Here is a 25,359-nt window from a genome sequence, read left to right as displayed (position 1 = left end):
TTTTCTTTATTTTTGATTGTAAACCTTTATTACACTTATAAAACACAACAAAATCATATATATTCTGAAAGCACAGGTTGTTCTGAAAAAAAGAGACATAAAACTTGATTGTGGGATGCAGGGAGAGCTGTTAACAGCAATAATAAAACATTTATGCCAGGCGAGTGAACTGTCCAAAAAAAATGCCCTCGGACCCCAGAGGGTTAAACATGAGGGTCACATGGATTCTAGTCAATATCAGCAGATTCTTGAGAACAATGTTCATGAATCAGTGACAAAGTTGAAGTTGAGCTGGATCTTTCAACAATACAACGACCCTAAACACTGCTCAAATTCTACTAAGGCATTCATGCAGATGAACAAGTACAACATTCTGGAATGGCCATTTCAGTCCCCAGACCTGAATATTATTGAAAATCTGTGGTGTGAATTTAAGCGGGCTGTCCATGCTCAGAAACCAACAAACCTGAGATGTTGTGTAAGGAAGAATGATCCAAAATACCTTCAACCAGAATCCAGATTCTCATTGGAAGCTACAGGAAGTGTTTAGAGGCTGTTTTTTCTGCAAAGGAGGATCTAATAAATATTGATTTTTTTTTTTCTGTTGGGGTGCCCAAATTTATGCACCTGCCTAATTTTGTTTAAATAATTATTGCACACTTTCAGTAAATCCTATAAACTTAATTTCAGTTCTCAAGTATCACTGTGTTTGTCTGCTGTATGATATATTTAACTGAAATTTCTGATCCAGACAGCCAATGATTTATAAAAGAAAATCATGAAAATTATCGGGTGTGCCCAAACCTTTGCATACAACTGTAATCCTATGGGAAATCTTTACCTTGGAGCAAAAAAAAAAGCTTGTAAAAAATTTGGCATTTTCTTTCTCCAATAATGCACCCACCAGGTTTTGTCCATGACAGTACAACAATCACATCAGTCTCACTGTACCTTTGATTTTATTGCTTGATTGTACTACATGGTATTTATATTCAAACAAGAACATCAAAACACACAAAAGCAAAAAGAATAAAGTTTAAAAAATAGTAAATAAAAATAAAATAAAGTAATCAAAGGTTCTCTTATCAACTAAGGTAATTCAGCTTTTCAGCTTGGCCTAGAATGCTAGAATCTGATCCCAGTACATATATTTACTTAAACCATGGAACTGCATAGTGTACAATCTCAGTAGTCCACAGTTTCATCTGTTAGGTCCACATCCCTTATAAAATGAATAAAACGTTTGATTAATTCATTTAATGGTAAAATATAAAAGGAAACAGCTTTTTCAAATAATAAAATAGTTTCGTTTTGAAGCGTAGCAGGAGGTATTTTCAAACAACAGGTGAGCTGGACTCTCAGGACATTTAACCAGATGAAGGTCTCCTCTGCAGCTTCAACCTCTTGGTGGAGTTCTGGGGACACTTTCCTTACATTTTGTAGAGCAGAGATGTTCTCTTCTTCCTTCTGTGTGTCAGGTTTTGGTGATCAGCTCCATTACTGGAAGTTTTTGAAGTGCATCTGTAGTTACAAGGTTCTCTGCACAGCAAATGTTGAAATGTTCCTGATGTGGGACAAGTGAAGAAATTTATTTCTTAAAATATAAAGAAACACAAAACAGTGCTGTGCTATTTTTTTTAAGGTCGACAAGAAGGAGTTGGGACCCACCTTCCTCGTCACAGTCACTGGGGGTGTAAATCTTGGGTGCACCTTAGGAACATGAACTGGCTTCTTTATCCTCACTTTCTCACCTAGCTGAAAAGAAGGTGTGCACGCACACTGTTTTGCCTCAGCATAATGCTTCATCTTCTCTTGATGTTTCAAGACTGTATGGTGAGCAGAAGCATCAAAAGAAGACATGGTAGATGGCAGAGGAACAAGGTTCAATTTGATGAGCATTTTTTTGCCATACAGGAGTTCCTATGGTGAGGTGGAGGCTGTGCCATGTGATGTTGCACAGTACACTTAGAGCCAATTCAGTACAGTGTCTTTCCATGGTTGTGACTGCTGGATTGCCCCTGGGACGCAACTTCTGAGTGCACAGTGAAACCTCTCAACAGCACCGTTTGCAGCAGGATAAGGCCACGTTGTTTTTCTTGTGGGCAATCAGGGGAGGAGGCCAAGCTTGGTTGTCTTATTGGGCAATCAGGGGATGAGGTCAAGTCGTTTTTCTTGTGGGCAATCAGGGGACAAGGCCAAGTTTGGTTGTCTTATTGGGCAATCGGGACGAGGTCAAGTTGCTTTTCTCATTGAGGCAGGGGTGATGTGCAGGATGGTGGGAGGTTTTGTATTTCCTTTTTAGGTCATGACTGGCGCTGGGATGCAAGAAGAAACAAGACTGAACTGTTGTGTGTTGGGGGGGCGTGGCTGGATGTTTTGGTGTTCTTTTCTTTTCTTTGCTCTCCAGGTGGCATGAGGGCTGATTTGTCTGTGAAGAAGGTGCTGGCTGAAGAGTCTTCACCCTCATCAACATCATGGAAAGCACCTGTGAGTGGTGCTCACGTGCAACCTGGACGACTTGCAGCTGAAGCAGATAATTGGATGGCGTTCTGCATTTAAGTCATGTGTGATTCAAGCAGAACTGCCGGGAACTCGACCTTGTGACGTTCGTTTGTGAGACGCTGAGGACCGCGCCTGGGTTTTGACACATCGAGCCCGTGAAGCAGGGAGGGGTGAGGACACATGCTGTCAGCACACACAAAAGGTAATTAAGTGTTTAAGTAATTGTTGATAGTAACTTGGTGTTTTGTTACACAGTATAATGGAATTGTGAAGAGAATTGTGCAGTTTGCTTCTCACTGCTGTGGCGTGAAGGATAAGTGATCCTCCACTTGTTGTGAGAAGCTGCTCATTTGCATAAAGTAAAAAAAAGGACACTGACCTGAGTGTGTTGCTGATAGCGTGTGTTTATTGGAAGATATAGTTGTATCTGTTGCCTTACCTCACCTTCTCTTTGCTTCACAGAGAATCAGTTTGTCGTGTCCACCTGGGGGGTGTTTGGCGGGTGGTAGGAAAGTCCAGGAGCGCCGGCTTTAATCCTTGCGGGCGCTGGAGAGCGAGCCACGAATCACTCCACCAGAGGGACATTGTTTTTATGTTTTTACACTTTTAAGCACAGGTGAATAATAAATAGTTTCTGTTTGGAACCGCTTTCTGGTTATTTTTAGCGCTGGGTCCTGTCTGACGCAGGTCCGCTCCTCAACCCGCGTCGACACATAACATGAACTGCGTGCAGGATGAAAAGTTTACCAATCAAGAAAGAATACAACATCTTAGCGTAGTGACACAATGTTTAGACAGAAACTATATATATATATATATATATACTATATATATGGGTTCAGGAAGAGGTAGATGGGGTTCCTGCTCAGAGCACCTAAAAGCACCACAGACTAGTCTGATGCTAGGGCAAATAAGCATGAATCCAGTGACTTCTTACTGCTATTTTTCGCTTATTCTCTGTAATAAAGGCGATCTCAGTCTGAGAATGGAATGCGTCCTGGTCATCCTTTTTCCATCCAATTGATCATGCAGGGTGGTGCCTAAAGGTAACTGGTAACTGTGTGATATTACTGATTGGTTGTCTAGGTCTACTGTTTACACTTGTGTGATAGTGTGGTGAAATGACCATCCCAACATACATTATACTGAGATCCTCACTATGTAAATTAAAAAACTTATTGTCACATAAAACAGCACTGTAGGTACATACAAAGAAAATACAAAATGATCCAACTCATTATGATAATCCTCTAAGTGCTTATCAGTTACACTATCCCACATAATAACATTACTTTTACAAGTGCTGGTATACCTGACAAAGCTATGATAATTAACATCAAACTGTAATGTACACAATGATCAGAAAAATTTTGAGGACTATCAACAACATTGTATTCTAATAAATGAGAGCATAAATTCTCACTAACAATAAATAGTTATCCAGAGCCTTGGATAACTACATTGCAGATGAGAGCTTGCTCTCTAAACAATCATGACACCACCATGTGGATCTCCTCTAAGGCCCACACTGTCATCCACAGCACTTGCACCATGTGCAATTTTCATCTTTCATTTTTAACAAACTTTTTGTGATTTCAGCAGGGTACTTTGGATCCATAATCTTGCTGAAATATTCTTCTTTTGCCAAGCATCTAGACATTGGGATGCTTTGCATTCCTGCAGCCCCATAACATCACACACCCACCTCTGCACATCAAAGTCAGGACTTTTCATTCATTGTTTTAGTTCTGGGAAATTTCACACCAAACATGCCAGACCACATCTGTACCAAACAAATCAGTCTTTGTCATCTGACCAAAAGAATGTGCTCCAAATGTTCTTCAGGGGTCTTTCCCATTAATAAAAGCTTAATTTTGCACGTTTGTACCAGAAAGCAACCAAGAGTTTCTTTGTTTATTTTTGTATTTTTTTCTTCGAAATCGCCCATACAGGTGGAGATACTGTAACGTCCTTTGCATTGCCTGAGCTGTCACAAAAAGACATAATTTCCATTGGTAACCCCTATGTCAAGTCTGCAGCACTCGCCTGCTTGATTTTCTGAACTAAAATGTGCAAGCAGCATACTCACCGTGGTGTCATTTTAAGAAGATACCCACTGCAGGCTTGATTGGTGGCACTATGCCTCATTCTATAGAGCCTGATTACTGCTACAAATGTGTTTCTAGTGATTTTTTAGTTGGTCATCAATCTTCCCCTATTCTTTGGTAAGTCTCACAGATTTTCCGATTCCTCTGGCATTTCTTTTCCATGTAGAGTTATGATTCATTCATATACAAAAACACAGCCCATAAGTCTAAAATTTAGAATGTTTTAGTATTCACACATCAGTTGTTCACAGAAAAAGGCTTATTACAAATCATAGGTGTATTCACTTTCGATTTTTTTGACTTCCTACTTTGGGGTGTGTAGATTCAACAGTCTTTTTAAGGAAGTGTTGTAGATTGTTCAAAGAGAAAATACTCTCTCTCCCTGTATATATATATATGTTTTTGTTTTTTTATGCGTCATCATTTTTCTCAGTGAATATATTTCTAAAGGTGCGATTGACATGGAATTTTCACCAGATGTCAGTAACATCCCAAGTAATACATACATACAAAGAAACCAAAACAGATAAGTACAGAGACAAAGTAAAGTGTAATAATGTGAAATGACACAGGAAAAAATATTGAACACATGAAGAAAGGGAGGTGCAAAAAGACATGGAAAGCCAAGACACCAGCTGAAATCTATCAATAACTACAAACCAATCCTGCCCTTTGTCAAGGCAAATTAATACCAGCTGGTTCAGTCCCAGCCAATGGCATATAAAAAGGTGTCTCATTACAAATATGTAGGGCGGAAATGATTAGTCGAGTAACTTGAATAATTCGATTACAAAAAATGCCAAGGACATTCTCAATTTGTTTCAGAGAATGAAAATGAAGCTGCTAGAAGGCACAACCAATCACATAAGTTGAATCTAATATGGAAAGAACTAAACCTGGCAGTACTCATCCTGTTCCTCCTTGCATAAAGGAGTAGATTCCGGTCCTGCTGATGGATTGGGGACTTTCATACAGCCCTGTCCAGCTCTCCGAGAGTAACTGCCTGCCTCCTGGAATCTCCTCCATGCTCTTGAGACTGTGCTGGGAGACACTGCAAACCTTCTGGCAATGAAACATATTGATGTCTCATCCTGGAGGAGTTGGACTAGCAGTAGAACCTCTGTAAGGTCCAGGTACCACACCATGGTACCAGTAGTGACACTGACCCTAACCAAATACAAATGTTGTTCATTCGGCTGCTCCCGGTTCTGTTAGGGGTCACCACAGCAGATACAGCCAGATCCGGTAATTGGCACAGGTTTTTTACGCCGGATGCCCTTCCTGACGCAACTCCAGTTTACCTGGAGAAACACACACAGCCACTGGTGTTCTAAAGAGGTCTCCCATCCAAGTACTATGCAGATCCTGCTCTGCTTAGCTTCTGAAAGCAGCTGAAACTGATAAACAACCCCCTCTGCTACATAACTGACCAGGTCATTATCCCAGAAGTTCCTTTGTTTTTTTTTTAATCTGTGTGTGTGTGTGTGTGTGTGTGTGTGTGTGTGTGTGTGTGTGTGTGTGTGTGTGTGTGTGTGTGTGTGTGTGTGTGTGTGTGTGTGTGTGTGTATATACGAGGTCTGTCAATAAAGTATCGTACCTTTTTATTTTTTTCAAAAACTATATGGATTTCATTCATATGTTTTTACGTCAGACATGCTGAACCCTCGTGCGCATGTGTGAGTTTTTCCACGCCTGTCGGTGACGTCATTCGCCTGTGAGCACGCCTTGGGAAGGAGTGGTCCCGCCCCCTCATTGGATTTTCATTGTCTGGAAATGGCGGAATGAAAAGGACTTTTTTCCCATCAGAATTTTTTCAGAAGCTGTTAGAGACTGGCACCTGGAAACCATTCGAAAAATTTATCTGGCTTTCGGTGAAAATTTTACGGGCTTCACAGAGAATAAGGACTTTTACTACAGCTTTCAGGACTGCTTTAAAGACGGTCGGTGCGCCGCGCTCCGAGCTGCAACGATGAGGCACAAACCACTGGATCATTTCTAAACGGATGGCTCTGGGGATATGAGACCGTCGTGTGCTCTTTCTCTGGTATCACAAGAGCTGGACATCAGCCATTTTCCGGCAGATTTCACTTTTAACAAGAGATTTTGTCATGGAAAGCCGCGCGGAGGCTTTGCGCGTCACGACCGATTCGCTGATGAAGCGAGACAAAGGAACACCTCCATTTCAGAGTGTTAGAGGACAAGTTGGGACATGTCCAGCTCTCCACAATTTCTCTTATACTCACTCGACTGGTAAGCACTGAAAGCCGAGATAGACATTCCGCCATTTCCAGACAATGAAAATCCGATGAGGGGGCGGGACCACTCCTTCCCAAGGTGTGCTCACAGACGAACGACGTCACCGACAGGCGTGGAAAAACTCACGCATGCGCACGAGGGTTCAAGCATGTCTGACGTAAAAACATATGAATGAAATCCATATAGTTTTTGAAAAAAATAAAAAGGTACGATACTTTATTGACAGACCTCGTATGTGTATGTGTATATATATATATATATATATATACATACACACATACGAGACGAGGTCTGTTAGAAAAGTATCCGACCTTTTATTTTTTTCAAAAACCTGATGGATTTGAATCACGTGTGCTTGCATGAGCCAACATTGAACCTTCGTGCACATGCGTGATTTTTTTCACGCCTGTCGGTTGCGTCATTTGCTTGTAAGCAGCCTTTGTGTGAGGATGGGTGGAGTCTCTCGTCGTTTTTTCTTTGCAAGGAAATGGCGAACGACTGGAGCAGCACGACTGCATCAAAGGACATGCCCTGACATGCTCACCTCGCCCACCATTCGGAAGATTCAGACGGCTTTCGGTGGCTTTTCAGTCATGTGACTATCCGAGAAATTGTGGACGAGCTGGGCATGTTAGGGCACGTCCTGTGAGGCTTCATCACGGAGGCGCTGTTGCTGCGCCATCAGCTTCGTGCCGATGAATTTCGCCGCCCCTCTTTTCATGGCATAATCTTCTTTCACAGTGGAATGTGCCGAAAAAGTACTGATGTCCACCTCGTCCACAATTTCTCGGATAATCACACGATGGTCCCACATCACCACAGCGTTCACTTTGGAAATGATCTGGTCATTTCAGCATGTTGATGCCGCCCGGAGCGTGGCTCGCTCTCCACCGTTGTGCGGCCGTCTTTAAAACGGTTGTACCGCTCCTTAATCTGTGTGATGCCCAGAGGATCGTCACCGAAAGCCGTCTGAATAATCCGAATGGTTTCCACTTGGCTGTCGCCCAGTTTCTGGCAAAATTTGATGCAGTCGTGCTGCTCCAGTTGTTCCGCCATTTCCTTGCAAAGAAAAAAACGACGAGAGACAACACCCATCCTCACACAAAGGCTGCTTACAAGCAAATGACGCAACCGACAGGCGTGAAAAAAATCATGCATGCGCACGAAGGTTCAAGGTTGGCTCAAGCACACGTGATTCAAATCCATCAGGTTTTTGAAAAAAAAAAAAAAAAAGGTTGGATACTTTTCTAACAGACCTCGTATATATAGGCGCTGAATCAAAGAAAATCATGAGACAAACTGATTTATAGTATTTCCCTCTGAACACATTGATCTCCACTAAACAAATCAACAAAACACAGCCACCGAACACCATCACAGGAAAGTAACACCACTTCACAGAACAAAGAAGAAGTAATACCTCCTGTCTTTTCCTGTCAGCCTTGGAGGACGGTGAGGAAGAGGGAGGAGCCGCTTCAGATGGCTTCTTCTGAGGAAAAAAAAAGGAAATTTCAGTGAGAGATGGGAAAGATGAGGAGAAAAAACACCGCTCAAGAAAGACTCAAACACACAAGGGGAAGAGAATTTAAGAAAAGTACAGCACAGCACAGCAGGAGGAAAGGAAAGCAATAAGTGAGGAGAGTTAATTAGAGGACATGAAAGAGGATTTTTTTTCTTTGCTAACAGAGTACTTTTCACTTCAGTAAATACTGCAAACCAAGGTTAAAATCAGTCTTATAGCTGCACACACAGAATGGTGTTAAAATAGGGTCAAACACACACACACAAACGTATCGAGTCTACGATAACCTCTATTACCCTGCTGTTGACCTGTGAGACAGAGTGGGTATCATGCTTGAATCAAACACTGCAGCGAGCCAGGAACAGTCATTTATAGTTTTCGCAAGCATTTTGTTTGTCTCAGTTCAGAAGCTCAGAATGCATTTGTTGTAGGGTCGGAAATGTCGATAAAACAGAAGAGTAACATCTTCCTCTGACCAGTCATCAGGTTAGAAAACAATTTAAATTACACAGTACATTTAATCCCTTAACCCTCTGGGTTCCAGGGTATAATTGGGCGTTGTTGACTACTTTTGGTTTTACCTCCATAATTTACCTACCTTGAACGACTCCAGAGGGTTAATTAATAAATGATGTGTCCTTTACATTAAAAACATTAAACCAGAGAACAGTGTGAACAACCCTCCCAAAAAATAAAAATAACAAATATAACGCAATGAGCATTGTCTTCTTTATAATTTGCAGTTGTTAAATTGGTATCCCAGTGCAAAGTATATATATATATATATATATATATATATATATATATATATATATATATATATATAAATATATTTATTTATTATTATTCAGATCCTTATCTTATGTACAATTATGTCTTGTCTCATGTCCTCGTCTTATGTACAATTTGTACATGTTCAATCAAGCACATGTTACGTGATAATTTAACAAGGACCACAATGGAAATAAGCATTGATGCTTTATTATGTTATCCGTGTATCATTGACACATTCACCTCTGTATGTTTATATTGATGTTGCAGAATAAACTCAATCAATCAATCAATCAATCATCAACAATATTTTATGTAAGGATTAAACAACGAAAAGCCGTGCATTACGCGGTTTGAATGCACGATGTGGAGTCTACAACACGAAGCGGAGTGGTGTTACTCCGCAAAGTGCATTCAAACTGTATAATGCACGGCTTCAAGTTGTTTAATCCGCTTATACCATGGTCCCACACAGTGAGCTAACACAAAAATATTTATTTAAGTTAACAGAACGTGATAAAAATGTGTAAGTATTTGGGACTATTTTATAACAGTCTCAAGATATTTTGTCTCCGATACGCTTACCGAGTCTGCGGACTCGGTAAATTTTGCCGCGGGCCACTCACACCGCCCCCTCTCCACTGTGTGGAGCTGTGGCAAACTCTGGCAACAGGTCCAGAAATTACGCTCACTGTTTTGATGCAGCCCGCAAGGATAGAACTGTTCTCTTCTTCTTTCCTTTCTTCAATCTTGTCCAGCTCGTCTGATGTTAAATCTTTACGCCGTTGCTTTTGCTGCTCTTCTCATTTGTGCTCCTCCTCTTTCCATCCCTCAAACGTTTTATTTTGGCCAAAAATATTAAAATTCACTTGGAAATCCATGTTTTATCGCGTTTCTGTAATTCACCTGTCAAAACACAGCTGATCTGCGCCAACTGATTTGCGCGTTGCTATGGTGACAACCAGAGCGGAGAAATTATAACAGTGACTTAACTCGCCGAACTACGTGTGCATATACACAAAAATAATGCACGCCAGTTAGACATGGAATTCTCAATGACCATGGTATAATTACATTTTAACGGCATCTGCACGAGGGCGTGCATGTGCGCACACGTGAACTTTTGACAAGAGCAGATGTTAGTGGAAGTTAGTGTGCATGCTGACATCTGTGAGATGTCTTGTAAATCACTCCAGATGTGTTATCAGGTTACAAAAACAGTGTTTTCAGTTTCAGAAGTGTTTATTTCTCACTAGCTTTTACATAATACATGAGAAACATAATACATGAGAAACGATTGGAACAATCGTCTTCCCCAACAGTGGTGTCATACGTCACATGGGGTCTTCCCCAGACTTGTGCGAGGCATTATGGGAAGCACCCGGTGGCAGGCAATCAGAGTAGATAGGTACAGTGACATATGCTGACTCAGCTCACTCTGGCTCCTACTCAAATATTGCAGAAAACATTTCTAAATTGTATTGTTTCTGTGTAAATCTAAGATGTTTCCCACATATTATGTAAAAGCTAGTGAGAAATAAACAGTTCTAAAATGAAAATGTTGTTTTTGTAACCTGATAACACATCTGGATTGATTTACAAGACATTTCACGGATGTCAGCATCATGCATCGCAGCAAGGTAACATCCGGGCTTTTCAAAAGCTCATGCATGCACACACGCACGCACGCACGCACACACACACACACCCACGTCTTCCTGCAGACTCTGTTAAAAAGAAAAGAAAGCATTTGTTATGAAATTCCTCCCAGATAAATATGTTTTCTTGATAAAATGAGCTGTAATTTTACAAGATGTTTCAAAAACAAACCGACATTATAATGCTTGGATTTCAGGAGAAACTAAATTTTATTTTAGTGAAATGTGTGTGGCCCTATAGCTTTAAGTAAAGTCAGCTTGTCAGGTTTTACAGTGCATTACTCTCATTAATAAGATCAGAGTACCAAACTTGAAAGCAAGTGAAATAAGGCATGCTGTGACAGAACTGGAAATCTGCATTCTTTGCATCTTTCTTTGTTTTCATGTGCACAGCTACTTCAACACGTATTTGTGTATGCAACATTCAAACAGGCATGATTTTTATTTCACTTATTAAAAAGAAAATGTGAAGTCACCATGCTGTAGAAAACAACAAGAACTATCAGCAGCTGCACTGAAGATTGTCCACTGTCTTAGTACAGACAACAACCAGTGGTGGGCACAGTTCAGCTAATCCGATAGCAGATAATTATCAAAGCTAATGTTTTTGCTATCGGATTAGCTTTTCAGATAAGTTTTTAAAACCATCATTGGACCAATTATCTTCCGACAACTTTCAGTCCGATAACATTTTCTTTGTTGTTAAAGTTTAAAGGCCAAAATTTTGTAAACCTAAAAAACATTTTAGTCCGTTTGTTGTGTTTGTAGCCACTGAGCAGACCGGCTGCCTGTTGCTTGCTGATGATGTCATCATTAAGCACAAAACATGATTGACCGGTCGACGCAGGGAGCATTGTGGGTAGTGTAGTTCAGGCTCACTTTGGATGTTACAGTGACTCGTCCACTTGACGCAAAAACAAAACAGACTAATTTTAACATTATTTTATTTCTTTGTGGCTATAATTTAATTGCCATGACTCAGTGGGGGACAGGAGCTCTCATGGCGCAGCTGTGTGTACAGAGGGAGGGACTTTTTTCACGTTTAGACACTGTTTTGGATTAAAAAAAGAGGACGCTTGATGTGGATTATTTATTCAGATGAATCCCACTGAAACTAACAGGTAAGAATTTATATTTACTATGTGTATTTTACTCTGGCAATCAATGCATTAATGGATGTATTTCGGTTGTTTAAGCCGCAGGGTTCAAAGCGTGTGAAAAAAGCAGCAGCTTTTAGCTCGTAAATGACAGTGTATATAATACCGAGATAAACTGTGACTTCTAATACTGTGTTTTACTGCTTTTGAAAGATGATGAGTGTTTGGGGTTTTATTTTTTATATATATTCATTTTTCGTGTGTTCTTGTGTGTTTGTGATCCTTGAGTTTACCCAGCAGCCCCTGCGATGCTTAAAGTGAAACTGGTTTATCAGAAGCCGACAGTGTAATCTGATGTGGCTGCGTCCAAATCAATACTAATAGTTATCAGTTATCTGTAATAAAGATAATTTTTTTAGCAGTTTATCGGCTTATCGTCATAAAAGATAACTTTTTAGTTATCTGATTAATGGTTATCAAAGCTAACGTTTTGGTTAGCTGTGCCCACCACTGACAACAACAAGGACAATTGTGTCATTGTCCAATTAGTTATGGACATAACTCTGTAGAATTTGGTGTGAAGTACAAAGCACAACTGTATCTGCACACAATCTGTGCACAAAGTAAGGTGCAGGGCATAAAAGAGTTGCATTTTAAGTGTAACAATAAAAATAAAATAAAAAAAAACTGCTGTCTACCATTTTATTTAAGACTCATGTGTGCTTCAATTTGCCACATAACTGTCAAGGTGGCAGACTCAGATGACAGAAGCTAGAGGTTTTCTGGTGAGGGGCTAGAACTGCACGCAAAGCACTAACGCATGCAGCAGATTATTTACAAAAGCATCTTCTACCACAGCTCCATAGATTAAAGCAGTTAAGCACCTAATTCTTGCAACAACACTCAGTGTCCTTGATGTATGATGAAAACCAGGGTAAGAAAAAAATATGGCATTCACTCCTGTTTTAATTTGAAGAGTGAAGAGGAAGAATATGAGGTCAAACTTGAACCCCTGTGTGTATAAGCATAGAGTACACGTGCCTTGAATCCAAATTTGTAACAAGAATCTGAATACTGTGCCAAATAAATACATTTTAGCAGGAAAAACTCAGTACTACTGCTGGTATTTTTCATTTACTTCTTTATTACAACCCCCAAATTGGGGGAAAAAACATCCATACAGACAAGAGTAATGCAACAATAAAAATGTATAGTAAAAACTATAAAACAATTTAAATGATAAAGTAGATTGATGGGAGTAAACTCAGCAGACCATGGTTTTACAGAATTATCATGGAATAAGAGATATCTTTTAAAAAAGTGGTGCCATTACACTGAAATTCAAAGGATAATTTCCTAAAATTATAAAAAACAATCCGATGGTTTACGGCCCTGCAATATAAATCAAGTAGTGTGTTCATGATGATCTCACTATTTAGAATATAATATGAAAGACATCTAGACTGGATTTGTTGAACTGGAGATCAAATAGACAAGGCTCTATGATAAAAGCTGTGTGTATTCTTACTTATAACGTCAACCACTGTAGGAGTTTGTAGTGCATTTAGCAAATGTGAATGATGGTGCCTTTTACTTAAGCTCACAACATTTTTAACATTGTGGAACAAAAACACTTTTCCATAGCAGGGGTCGAAATACATTTTAACCTACTTGCACTGGTGCTAGTAACAAAAAAAATTACTTGCACCAAAAAAAAAAGTTACTTGCACAACCAATAGTCAGTCTTATATCAACCTTAAAACTCCTCTGATGTGTCAGACTCTTAATTCCTCTCTGGGGAGAGTTTGCCGCTGCTGCTGCTGCTCTCCCCTCAGTTTTTTTTTTCACGTGCGTGCGCAAACAAATCGTCCGTGAAGATTATTTTATTTGTTAACTACACAGATGTATAATAAAACAAATGGTGACTAGTTTATAACACAATTATGACATGAGTTTCAGGGGAGAGAGAGCGAGGAACTACGGAGCCCTGGAAGTGTCATCGCAAAATGTTTTGCATGTGGAGAGAATGTGCGCACGTTTTATTATATCATGGGCACGTTTTATTATGTTGTGCACTCATTTTATGATATTGTGCGCACATTTTAAGCATCGTTTGAGTAAAACAAGAGCACCATCTACTTAAATGTGGCCACAATTTGTAAAACGTGCTCTCAATATTGTCTTGACACATAAATGCTGACTATTAGTCAACAAACCAGGAGACAGTGTAATACGTACATTTCCCCATTAGAAATGGATCTGGTCAGGGTATATCATCATGGTTTGGGCGCATAAGGACATACAGAGAACTCCAGCTGCCCAGCAAGACATCATCTGGAGTTTAAGCACATTAAAAAGGATGCTGAGGTCGAAGCGTCATGAGGATGATAGTTTAGGTCATATTATGAAGTTCATTTTGAACGAAAGGAAAACGCGCGCACGTTTTCTTAATTTGAGGGATCAATTAAAGGAAAACGTGTGCATGTTTTATTAATTCAAGGGCACGATTAAAGGAAAACATGCACACGAATGATCACGGCCAGGAAAACGTGCGCACGTTTTATTAATTTGAGAGCACGTTTTATTGTGTGTGCTCAATTAAAGGAAAACGTGTGCACAAATTATCATGGCCAGAAAAAAAATGTCACTTTAAGTGACCTCCCCTGGGTTCCATTAAGGAACCGCAGCGGCAGCCACTTTTTTTTTCACGTGCGCATGCGAACTAATCGTCCGTAAAGATAATTTTATTAACTACACAGATGTATAATAAAACAAATGGTGACTGGTTTATAAACACAATGATGACAGAGTTTTGGGGGGGGGGGGGGGAGAGGTACCGCAGCCAGCCAGTTTTTTTTTTTCTTTTCTTTGTTTACATGTGCGCGCGCGAACACACCAAATGGAGCACAGCAACTCGCTCCATGTGTCTGAGTCATAAAACGCAGGGAAGACGAAGACAAAATGGAAATTGTTTTTTCCTTATTTATCCCTTTATTGGTTCATTTTACTGGTGCTTATAGCTGATAAAACTTGGATAAAGTTACTTGCACCAGTGCAAGTGCAGTATAAAATTACATGCACCGCTCGAATAATACGTGCACAAACTAGCACATGCATATACTATTTTGAGCCCTGCATAGATATGATTTTACAGAAGTATGTAAACCTGGGTACTGAAACCTAACTGAAGCAAACGTATACATGCTCCTTCTACTGGCACTTATCCTATTATTTACATGGCTGGTGTATTTGCCCACAGAGTCAAACCTGACACCCAGCTTCTCCGTATTAGTTTGTATATGAATTTCACTTGACTTTAGCTTAAAATTAGGAGGGGTTTTTAGTAGGCTTTTTCCTATGATACAGACTTGGGTTTTCTTTAAACCAAAATTAAACTGCCAGCCATCAGTGTAACTGGTGCAGTTACTGAAAAGTGACTGGAGACCTGGGGCAGTTGAACTTAGTACTGTTACATCATCAGCATACACACGTGTTGACTTTGTAATCAAAGATTCTAACACCAGTATGAGCATTTTGCAAACTAAGTAACAAATCATTAATAAAAATATTAAAAAGCGAGGGAGATAAACTTCCCTGCTTCATACCCTTAGTTACATGAAAAGAAGGACTGATCCTGTGATCCCATCTAACACAGGCATAGCTATTTTTAATACCAGTTTTGTTGAAATAACCAATACATATGTGGGATTTTATCATACAATTTACACAAGAGACCATCATGCCACATTGAGTCAAAACATTTCTCTGCATCTAAAGAACATATATAAACAATTTCTCTGCATCTAAAGAACATATATAAACAGGTGAACTGCAATTATTGAAATATGCTATAGAATCATAAATAAGAGATACAGAAAAATTTGTACTTAAACCTTCTCTAAAACCAAACTGAAAGTCTGAAGGCACAAAGTCCGGCATGAGTAACATTTCAACAATTTTTGATAGAACTGAAGTCAAATATGTCTATAACGTTCTGATAGACTGGGATCAAACATAGGCTTTTTAAATACAGGAACTATTACACTTATAGTATAAATATATCAGGTACTATGGCATATAATAACATTACAAAGAATATATTTGCTAACTGGTTACACAATGATTTGGATAAACCATTAAATAAACTTTCAGCTGTAACTCCATCAAGCTCTGGAGCTACAACATTATTTAACTTAAGGATTAAATTTTTCACCTTGTCACCTGTAATGCTGCAATGGCTAGATTTAACAGACCTATGGAGTTCAGCCTTTTTTGCAACAAAGTGATTTACTAACACTGTGAGACATTATACCTTTATAGTAACTACTAAAATGCTCGGCTCTGAATGAGGACTGTACCGAACGTTGTTGCTGACACTTAGGGTTATTTCCAGAAACTTTTAATATTTTTCTTATTAGACAAATGATTAAGTACATTAAGATCTCTAAGTACATTGCTGTTCATATACCTTCTACTAAGGCACCAAAATAAAATTTTTTTTAACATTTTTGAGAACCTCAAACACTGAACCCTGTCTGGGTCTACCAGTATCAACCAAAAGGGACTACCAAAAATGTTTTTTGTCTCGAACACCAGTATGGTTTAAGTTTAAAACTCTTTTTTAGGAACACAGCCAGCCTCCTTAGAAGCACTATGTATGGCATTAACTATAGTAGAAATCCTATCATTTACAGAACCTGTAACATTATGCTGAGCAATTGACAATTCATCTAAACAATCTAATTTTTGTGCTATATATTACAATAATTTGCATTGTGTTCATGTTTACTCTAGTCAGGCTGAACATGATCATTAAAATCAATGATTGCTGTAATATACATATATATATACGAGGTCTGTTAGAAAAGTATCCGACCTTATTTTTTTTTTCAAAAACCATATGGATTTGAATCACGTGTGATTGCGTCAGCCAAGCTTGAACCCTTGTGCGCATGCGTGAGTTTTTTCATGCCTGTCGGTTGCTTCATTCGCCTGTGAGCAGGCTTTGAGTGAGGTGTGGTCTACCCCTCTCGTCTATTTTTTATTGCGAATAAATGTCTGAACGATTTGGATCTTTGCTGCATCAATTTTTTTCCAGAAACTGTAAGAGACCTCCAGGTGGACACCGTTCGAAAAATTAATATGGCTTTCAGGGACGATTTTATGGGGATTAAACAGATTATGGGGTGTTACTGCCCCTTTAAGGACGGCCCACAACTGCTGAGAGCGTAGTTGGACAGGTTGACACCCCGCACAAACAACCAGATAATTTCCAACGTGAAAGCTTTGTTGATCCGGGACCTCGTCTGACTTTTACAAAAAGGCAGAAGATGTGGACATCAACACTTTTTCCGGCACATTCCACCGTTACAGGAGTTTTTTTTTCATGGAAAAAGAAGCCGAGGGACGCGCCATGGAGCCGTTCATTACGCGGGACAAAGCCACCTCGGTGTTGGTCTCACAGGACGGCTTAAAGGTGGATTTCAGACGGATTCCGGTTGCTTTCCAGTCATGTGAATATCCGATTGTGATTGTGCATGAGCTGAACATGCCAGAACATGTCCTGTGAGGCTTCATCATGGCGTTTCTTTTCGCCATGCAGCTCCGCAGCGACGAACGGAATTCCTTTTTCTGGCACATTAAGACAGACGTGCGGAGGAGTTCGGCGCGTCGTGGTGCAGCCGCTCGGCGCAAAGAAACGCCGTGATGAAGCCTCACAGGACATGTTGGGGCTTGTCCAGCTCAAGCTCAATTTCTCGGATATTCACACGACAGAAAAGCAACCGGAATCCATCTGAAAGCCGTCCTGAGAGACCAACACCGAGGTGGTTTTGTGCCGCGTCAAGAGCGGCACGGTGGCACGTCCCTTGACTTCTTTTTGCATGAAAAAAAAAAACTCCTGTAACGGTGGAATGTGCCGGAAAAAGTGCTGATGTCCACGTCTTTTCACAATTCCTGTGCTAGTCAGAGGACATACCGGATCAAGACAGCGTCCAGTTTAGAAATGAACAGCACTTTGTCATGGAAAGAGGAACAAAGGCGGAGGAATTCCGCGCGTCGCAGCAGAGCTGCATGGCGAAAAAAAAAGCCGTGATGAAGCCTCACAGGACATGCTCTGGCATGTTCAACTCATGCACAATCACAATCGGATATTCACACGACTGGAAAGCAACCGGAATCCGTCTGAAATCCACCTTTAAGCCGTCCTGTGAGACCAACACCGAGGTGGTTTTGTCCCGCGTAATGAACGGCTCCGTGGCGCGTCCCTCGGCTTCTTTTTCCATGAAAAAAAAAAACTCCTGTAACGGCGGAATGTGCCGGAAAAAGTGCTGATGTCCACATCTTCTGCCTTTTTGTGAAAGTCAGACGAGGTCCCAGATCAACAAAGCTTCCACGTTGGAAATGATCTGGTTGTTTGTGCTGGGTGTCAGCCTGTCCAACTGCGCTCTCAGCAGTTGTGGGCCATCCTAAAAGGGGCAGTAACACCCCATAATCTGTTTAATCCCCATAAAATCGTTCCTGAAAGCCATATTAATTTTCCGAACGGTGTCCACCTGGAGGTCTCTTACAGTTTCTGGAAAAAAATTGATGCAGCAAAGATCCAAATCGTTCAGACATTTATTTGCAATAAAAAAATAGATGAGAGGGGTAGACCACACCTCACTCAAAGCCTGCTCACAGGCGAATGAAGCAACCGACAGGCATGAAAAAACACACGTATGCGCACGAGGGTTCAAGCTTGGCTGATGCAATCACACGTGATTCAAATCCATATGGTTTTTGAAAAAAATAATAAGGTCGGATACTTTTCTAACAGACCTCATATATATATATATATATATATATATATATATATAGTCAGAGTTGGTCAATGTGGCCTGGGAAGGGAAGTTTGGGGTCCCCTGCTGGAGCTGCTGCCCCCGCGAACCAACCCCAGAAAAGGTTGAAGATGAATGAGTGAGTGAGTATACATACAGTGAGGAAAATAAGTATTTGAATACCCTGCGATTTTGCAAGTTCCCCCACTTAGAAATCATGGAGGGGTCTGAAATTTTCATCTTAGGTGCTGTCCACTGTGAGAGACATAATCTAAAAAAAAAAAAAAAAAAATCCGGAAATCACAATGTATGATTTTTTTTAATAATTTATTTGTATGTTACTGCTGCAAATAAGTATTTGAACACCTACCAACCTTCAAGAATTCTGGCTCACACAGACCTGTTAATTTTTCTTTAAGAAGCCCTCTTATTCTGCACTCTTTACCTGTATTAATTGCACCTGTTTGAACTTGTTACCTGTAAAAAGACACCTGTTCACACAGTCAATCAATCACACTCCAACATGTCCACCATAGCGGAAAACCAAAGAGCTGTCTAAGGACACCAGGGACAAGACTGTAGACCTGCACAAGGCTGGGATGGACTACAGGACACACACGCAAGCAGCTTGGTAGAAGACAACAACTGTTATGATTATTATTAGAAAGTGGAAGAAACACAAGATGACTGTCAATCTCCATCAGTCTGGGATTCCATGCAAGATCTCACTTTGTGGGGTAAGGATTATTCTGAGAAAGCTCAGAACTACACAGGAGGACCTGGTCAATGACCTGAAGAGAGCTGGGACCACAGTCACAAAGATTACATTAGTTACACATGATGCTGTCATGGTTTAAAATCCTGCAGGGCAGCAAGGTCCCCCCTGCTCAAGCCAGCACATGTCCAGGCCCGTTTGAAGTTCACCAGTGACCATCTGGGTCTGAGAGCTGCAGCTCTGTCCTCCAGCACCACAAGGTCATGTGATCAGATGAGACCAGAATAGAGCTTTTTGGAATCAGCTCCACTCACCATGTTTAGAGGATGAGAACAACCCCAAGAAAACCATCCCAACCGTGAAGCATGGGAGTGGAAACATCATACTCTGGGGGTGCTCTTCTGCAAAGAGGACAGGATGACTGCACCGTATTGAAGGGAGGATCAATGGGGTCATGTATTGCAAGATTTTGACAAACAACCTCCTTCCCTCAGTAAGAGCATTGAAGATGGGTCATGGCTGGGTCTTCCAGCATGACAATGACCCCAAACACACAGCCATGGCAACTAAGGAGGGGCTCCATAAGAAGCATTTCAAGGTCCTGGAGTGGCCTGGCCAGTCTCCAGATCTGAACTCAATAGAAAATCTTTGGAGGGAGCTGAAACTCCAAACCTGAAAGATTGGAGGAGTGGACCAAAATCCCTGCTGCAGTGTGTGCAAACCTGGTGAAAAACTGCAGGAAATGCTTGACCTCTGTAATTGCAAACAAAGGCTACTGTACCAAATATTAACATTGATTTTCACAGATGTTCAAATACTTACAGCAAAGTTCAGAATAATAGTAGTGGTATGTGACTAAAAAGATTAATCCAGGTTTTGAGTACATTTCTTATTGTTACATGGGAAACAAGGTACCAGTAGATTCAGTAGATTCTCACAAATCCAACAAGACCAAGCATTCATGATATGCACACTCTTAAGGCTATGAAACTGGGTTATTAGTAAAAAAAAAAAAAAAAAGTAGAAAAGGGGGTGTTCACAATAATAGTAGTGTGGCATTCAGTCACTGAGTTCGTCAATTTTGTGGAACAAAAAGGTGTGAATCAGGTGTCCCCTATTTAAGGATGAAGCCAGCACCTGTTGAACATGCTTCTCTCTTTGAAAGCCTGAGGAAAATGGGACATTCAAGACACTGTTCAGAAGAACAGCGTAGTTTGATTAAAAAGTTGATTGGAGAGGGGAAAACTTATACGCAGGTGCAAAAAATTATAGGCTGTTCATCTACAATGATCTCCAATGCTTTAAAATGAACAAAAAAAAAAACAGAGGCGCGTGGAAGAAAACAGAAAACAACCATCAATATGGATAGAAGAATAAACAGAATGGCAAAGGCTCAGCCATTGATCAGCTCCAGGATGATCAAAGACAGTCTGGAGTTACCTGTAAGTGCTGTGACAGTTAGAAGACGCCTGTTGTAAAGCTAAGTTTATTTGCAAGAATCCCCCCGCAAAGTCCCTCTGTTAAGTAAAGACGTGCAGAAGAGGTTACAATTTGCCAAAGAACACATCAACTGGTCTAAGAGAAATGGAGGAATATTTTGTGGACTGATGAGAGTAAAATTGTTCTTTTTGGGTCCAAGGGCCGCAGACAGTTTGTGAGACAACCCCCAAACTCTGAATTCAAGCCACAGTTCGCAGTTCACAGTGAAGCATGGTGGTGCAAGCATCATGATATGGGCATGTATCTCCTATTATGCTGTTGGGCCTATATATCGCATACCAGGTATCATGGATCAGTTTGGATATGTCAAAATACTTGAAGAGGTCATGTTGCCTTATACTGAAGAGGACATGCCCTTGAAATGGGTGTTTCAACAAGACAATGACTCCAAGCACACTAGTAAATGAGCAAAATCTTGGTTCCAAACCAACAAAATTAATGCCTCGCAGATGTGAAGAAATCATGAAAAACTGTGGTTATACAACTAAATACTAGTTTAGTGATTGACAGCATTGCTAAAGAAAAAAGCAGTTAATAGTTAGTTAATAGTTAATAGAACATAATAGTTTAGAGTTTGTAGCGTCAACAGCAGGTGCTACTATTATTGTGAACACCCCCTTTTCTACTTTTTTTACTAATAGCCCAATTTCATGGCCTTAAGAGTGTGCATATCATGAATGCTTGGTCTTGTTGGATTTGGGATAATCTACTGAATCTACTGGTACCTTGTTTCCCATGTAACAATAAGAAATATACTCAAAACCTGGATTAATCTTTTTAGTCACATAGCACTACTATTATTCTGAACACTACTGTATTTGCAGCCATAACATACAAATTAATTATTAAAAAATCATATATTGTGATTTCCGGATTTTTTTTTTTTTTTAGATTATGTCTCTCACAGTGGACATGCACCTAACATGAAAATTTCAGACCCCTCAATGATTCTAAGTGGGAGAACTCACAAAATCACAGGGTGTTCAAATACTTATTTCCTCACTGTGTGTGTATATATATATATATACACACACACAAAACACACACCACACACAATTACATGTAATAAGGCACCACTGTGTGTCATGAAAACCAAACTACAATGAGTCTATCACTGTGTACATGGATATTATGAGTATTAAAGTATTTATTTTTGTTACATATAAGAGCAACCCAACCAAAGAGTCTACCCGAGTAGCCAGAGTCAATATCACACTTGCTAGAATTTGGCAAAGACAGTGGCAGATTTACTAGAACTCACTGATTTTAGAGAATTACATTCATATGGTCTTAAGCGTTGGTCCCACCGAATAATGATGATGAATAAAAGAGCCACATAGCATACTGTTTTTATCATACAAGTCCAGTTATTCAACAAATGTGGGAGAATAGTGGCTCTTAGAGGCATAATATTCGGCTAACGAGGCTCATCTCTGAGCGTGGCCCTAATTTCAAGAAGTTCAAAATTTAACAAAAACAGCATGGGGCGATTGGTGCACGAGGTCCTACGAGGACAAACAAGGATGTTAGAGGCATGTTAGTGGTGAGTACGAGGCTGTTAGAGACCCATTATCTGAGTACCTGGCAGCTACAAGGACAGGACTGGCTATTTTGGCTCCGCACTCTCGCGTACTTTGTCGTGACAATCCCACCCAGTTTGAGCGCTGGATGCTGCGTATATAAAATAATTAATTTCATAGTGGATTAATCATTTTGTCTCCAGAAACACCTCTAATCACTTCTGGAATCACAGTGGACCTTTGTCTCTCTCTTGTCTCTGTCTCTCTCTTTGTCTCTGTCTCTCTCTCTCTCTCTCTCTCTCACATTCTCCACCTCATGAGAGCAGGAAGAGAATTTGGAACAGTATAAAAGGTAATTATTTGTAATGTTTATACTGTAATGGCTTGGTAAAACAGTTGCATGTTCATTCCTTCTTATGAGCAGCTGTAAAAGTATGTTTACGATAGAATTAACATCTCATCGATAAGATGAGCTGCGCTATGATGCAGTGCGCTGACACAATCACTCACACGCAGTGTTTTTTTAATTGTTTGCACAATGTACACAAAATACGTGGCACATTATTCGAATAATCACTGAAATTTCTGACAAATCCATTCATGGATCATTAGTCATGGCTTTATTATTCGGTGGGGCCAGGGCTTTAGCCATGTCTCACTGAGGCACAGGATATCACAGTTTTGAGTCTATAATTAAACTGTCTTGATAGTAAGCTTGGCTGTAACGGTCAGGATTTGTTACATAACAAGACACATGGCTGTACTCATGACTAAAGTATCCAGTTTGTGAGTTGTCACTGGTACCAGGGCGGTGGCAGTAAGCAGTCAGGTCCCTGCATGGGGCTGCCTGGAATCGGTTGCCAGACGGACCACTCTGGTTTTTGTTAGTACCCTGACGCTTCCCATTGCTGTTACCACTTTGAGGCTCTTTTTTAAATGGGTGGACTCTCAGGTCAGTAGGCAGGAGCATACTGCCAGCAGCCACCACACTGTCATATATGTCAGGGAGAATGACACAGAAGGACTTTGTGTCACCACCACAGACCAGCTGCTTCACATTGGCAGAGGACACTGCCACCCCTTTAGAGAAGAGGTGGTCACTGGCATTCTTCAGGCTACAATTTGAGTCCACATTACCAATGTAGACCTGCTTGTGGTGCTGGAGGACAGAGCTGCAGCTCTCAGACCCTGCTGACCTGGCCTGGTCTGCTTCTGCTGACGGCGACGTTCTGATCTCTGCCACTCGAACGAGCCCTCACTGTCACCAGCTTCACGGACTACCGCTGTAAGTACAACTAGCTGCTGTGCCTGAGCTTGGTGGTGTGTGGCTGTCGTTGAAGCCTGGGCCGGGTAGTGTGTGGCTGTAGTTGAAGCCTGGGTCTGGTGGTGAGTGGCTGTAGCTTAAGACTAGGTCTGGTGGTGTGTGGCTGTAGTTGAGGCCTGGGCTTGGTGGTGTGTGGCTGTAGTTGAAGTCTGGGCCAATTGGTGTGTGGCTGTAGTTGAAGCCTGAGCTTGGTGGTGTGTGGCTGTAGTTGAAGCCTGGGTCTGGTGGTGTGTGGTTGTAGTTGAGGCCTGGGCTTGGTGGTGTGTGGCTGCAGCTGAAGCCTGGGCTTGGTGGTGTGTGGCTGTAGTTGACGTCTGGGCCAGTTGGTGTGTGGCTGTAGTTGAAGTCTGGGCTTGGTGGTGTGTGGCTGTAGTTGAAGCCTGGGCTTGGTGCTGTGTGGCTGGAGTTGAAACCTGGGCTTGGTGGTGTGTGGCTGTAGTTGAAGCCTGGGCTTGGTGCTGTGTGGCTGTAGTTGAGGTCTGGGCCAGTTGGTGTGTGGCTGTAGTTGAAGTCTGGGCCAGTTGGTGTGTGGCTGTAGTTGAAGCCTGGGCTTGGTGGTGGGTGGCTGTAGTTGAAGCCTGGGCTTGGTGGTGGGTGGCTGTAGTTGAAGCCTGGGCTTGGTGGTGGGTGGCTGTAGTTGAAGTCTGGGCCAGTTGGTGTGTGGCTGTAGTTGAAGTCTGGGCCACTTGGTGTGTGGCTGTAGTTGAAGCCTGGGCTTGGTGGTGGGTGGCTGTAGTTGAAGTCTGGGCCAGTTGGTGTGTGGCTGTAGTTGAAGTCTGGGCCACTTGGTGTGTGGCTGTAGTTGAAGCCTGGGCTTGGTGCTGTGTGGCTGTAGTTGAAGCCTGGGCTTGGTGCTGTGTGGCTGTAGCTGAAGCCTGGGCTTGGTGCTCTGTGGCTGTAGCTGAAGCCTGGGCTTAGTGATGTGTGACTGTAACTGAATCCTGGGCCTGATCAATTCTCTGCAAATGACCTGGGCGTGGGCAGTATACTGCTGTTGCAAAGCACCAAACCAATTCACCTGACAATACCTCATTTTAAAGCCACCAAGCCCATGGGTGCATAGATGAGTGCAAGTACACTTGATATTTAAACAATGTGGACACTGCATGTGGAAACAACTGCATTGTTTAGAAACTAGCACTGCATAGCAGTAAGACAGGGCTGTTAAAATCAGACTATTCTGTGGAATAATAAGGGCTTGAAGCTGAAGGCCACCAACATTAAGGAAATTGGGTAAAAGGTTGGGACATCACAGCCAACAACCCTTCAGCTTGTTCCTAAAGCACAAATGTCAAAAACAATGACAGTTTTAAGCCGGTTATCGAAATGCAGTTTGCACATGAATTTCAACTGTCTATATTTTTGCAATAATTACAATGGCAGTTACAATAACTAAAACACAAGATAGCTTTAGAGACAAACAAAATTTAATGAAACAACATTGTTTTGTTTTAATTTCCATCTCGAAACGTGCACAATAAAGTGCAAGATATTATTTCCCATGCATTCAGCGTAAGGCATTCAAGCTCTGTGCAATTCTCTCCAGACAGAAATTACCATGGTGCCTG

At 41.1% G+C, this 25,359-nt stretch overlaps 1 protein-coding gene across 4 annotated transcripts in view; it reads right to left on the bottom strand.

Annotated features, from left to right (window-relative positions):
• The window catches only part of LOC117523099 (stromal membrane-associated protein 1-like), a 496,829-nt gene that overhangs the window by 317,371 nt on the left and 154,099 nt on the right, over positions 1 to 25,359 (bottom strand). For 2 of the 4 annotated variants that reach the window (XM_034184516.1, XM_034184514.1), the window contains exon 5: positions 8,287 to 8,355. In XM_034184516.1, coding sequence (XP_034040407.1) covers positions 8,287 to 8,355 — 69 coding nt within the window. The remainder of the gene's footprint in view (positions 1 to 8,286; positions 8,356 to 25,359) is intronic. The other 2 variants (XM_034184517.1, XM_034184515.1) reach the window with 1 other exon arrangement.

This window comes from Thalassophryne amazonica, chromosome 13, assembly GCF_902500255.1.
Source record: "Thalassophryne amazonica chromosome 13, fThaAma1.1, whole genome shotgun sequence".
NCBI lineage: Eukaryota > Metazoa > Chordata > Actinopteri > Batrachoidiformes > Batrachoididae > Thalassophryne > Thalassophryne amazonica.
This window is presented reverse-complemented; position numbering and strand designations above follow the sequence as displayed.